Genomic DNA, 512 nt, shown 5'->3' with positions numbered 1-512 from the left:
CTCGCCGCGCGGCTCCCGCCAGCTTCCTCACTCCCACTCCCCGGCCCCAAGCCCAGGCCCGCGAGGAAACGCCGGGGTGGCGACGGGGGTCTCGGCCACTGACCACACATTTCTTGCCGAGGAAGGTGAAGAGGGACTCGTTCTCCTGCGGGGTGAGCAGCAGGGACCCCACATTGGTGACCCTCCGCGGAGGCGGCGGCTGCTGGCCGGAGCTCATGGCTTCGCCGGCGGGGCTGGGAGTCCAGGGCAGTCTCCTCGGCGAGTGGGCTAGCGCTCGTTCCCTCTCGGTGACAGGGCGGGGAGGAGGGAGTCAGAGACGCAGCATCGCGCAGCTCCTCCGACGCGAGGAGGACAAGGGGAGGAGGAGCTGACTGCGCTCCGACTAGGAAGCTCCCAGCTCCCGCCCGGCGAGGCTAGGACCGGATGGTCCTCGTCCGCTCACTCCGGCGACTGAGCTAAACTCCCAACTCCTCCTCCAATCCTCCGGCGGCGGCGGCGGCGGCGGCGGCGGC

General features: G+C 70.9%; 1 protein-coding gene across 1 annotated transcript in view; it reads right to left on the bottom strand.

Annotated features, from left to right (window-relative positions):
* Wasl (WASP like actin nucleation promoting factor) overlaps positions 1 to 506 on the bottom strand; it is a 63,358-nt gene extending 62,852 nt beyond the window's left edge. Inside the window, exon 1 of the mRNA XM_010635361.2 lies at positions 104 to 506. Coding sequence (XP_010633663.1) covers positions 104 to 217 — 114 coding nt within the window. The 5' untranslated portion in view covers positions 218 to 506. The remainder of the gene's footprint in view (positions 1 to 103) is intronic.
* Positions 507 to 512: the final 6 nt, after the last annotated feature.

Source organism: Fukomys damarensis, unplaced genomic scaffold, assembly GCF_012274545.1.
Source record: "Fukomys damarensis isolate Sample0158 unplaced genomic scaffold, DMR_v1.0_HiC HiC_scaffold_4, whole genome shotgun sequence".
In the NCBI taxonomy this organism is placed as follows: Eukaryota; Metazoa; Chordata; class Mammalia; order Rodentia; family Bathyergidae; genus Fukomys; species Fukomys damarensis.
This window is presented reverse-complemented; position numbering and strand designations above follow the sequence as displayed.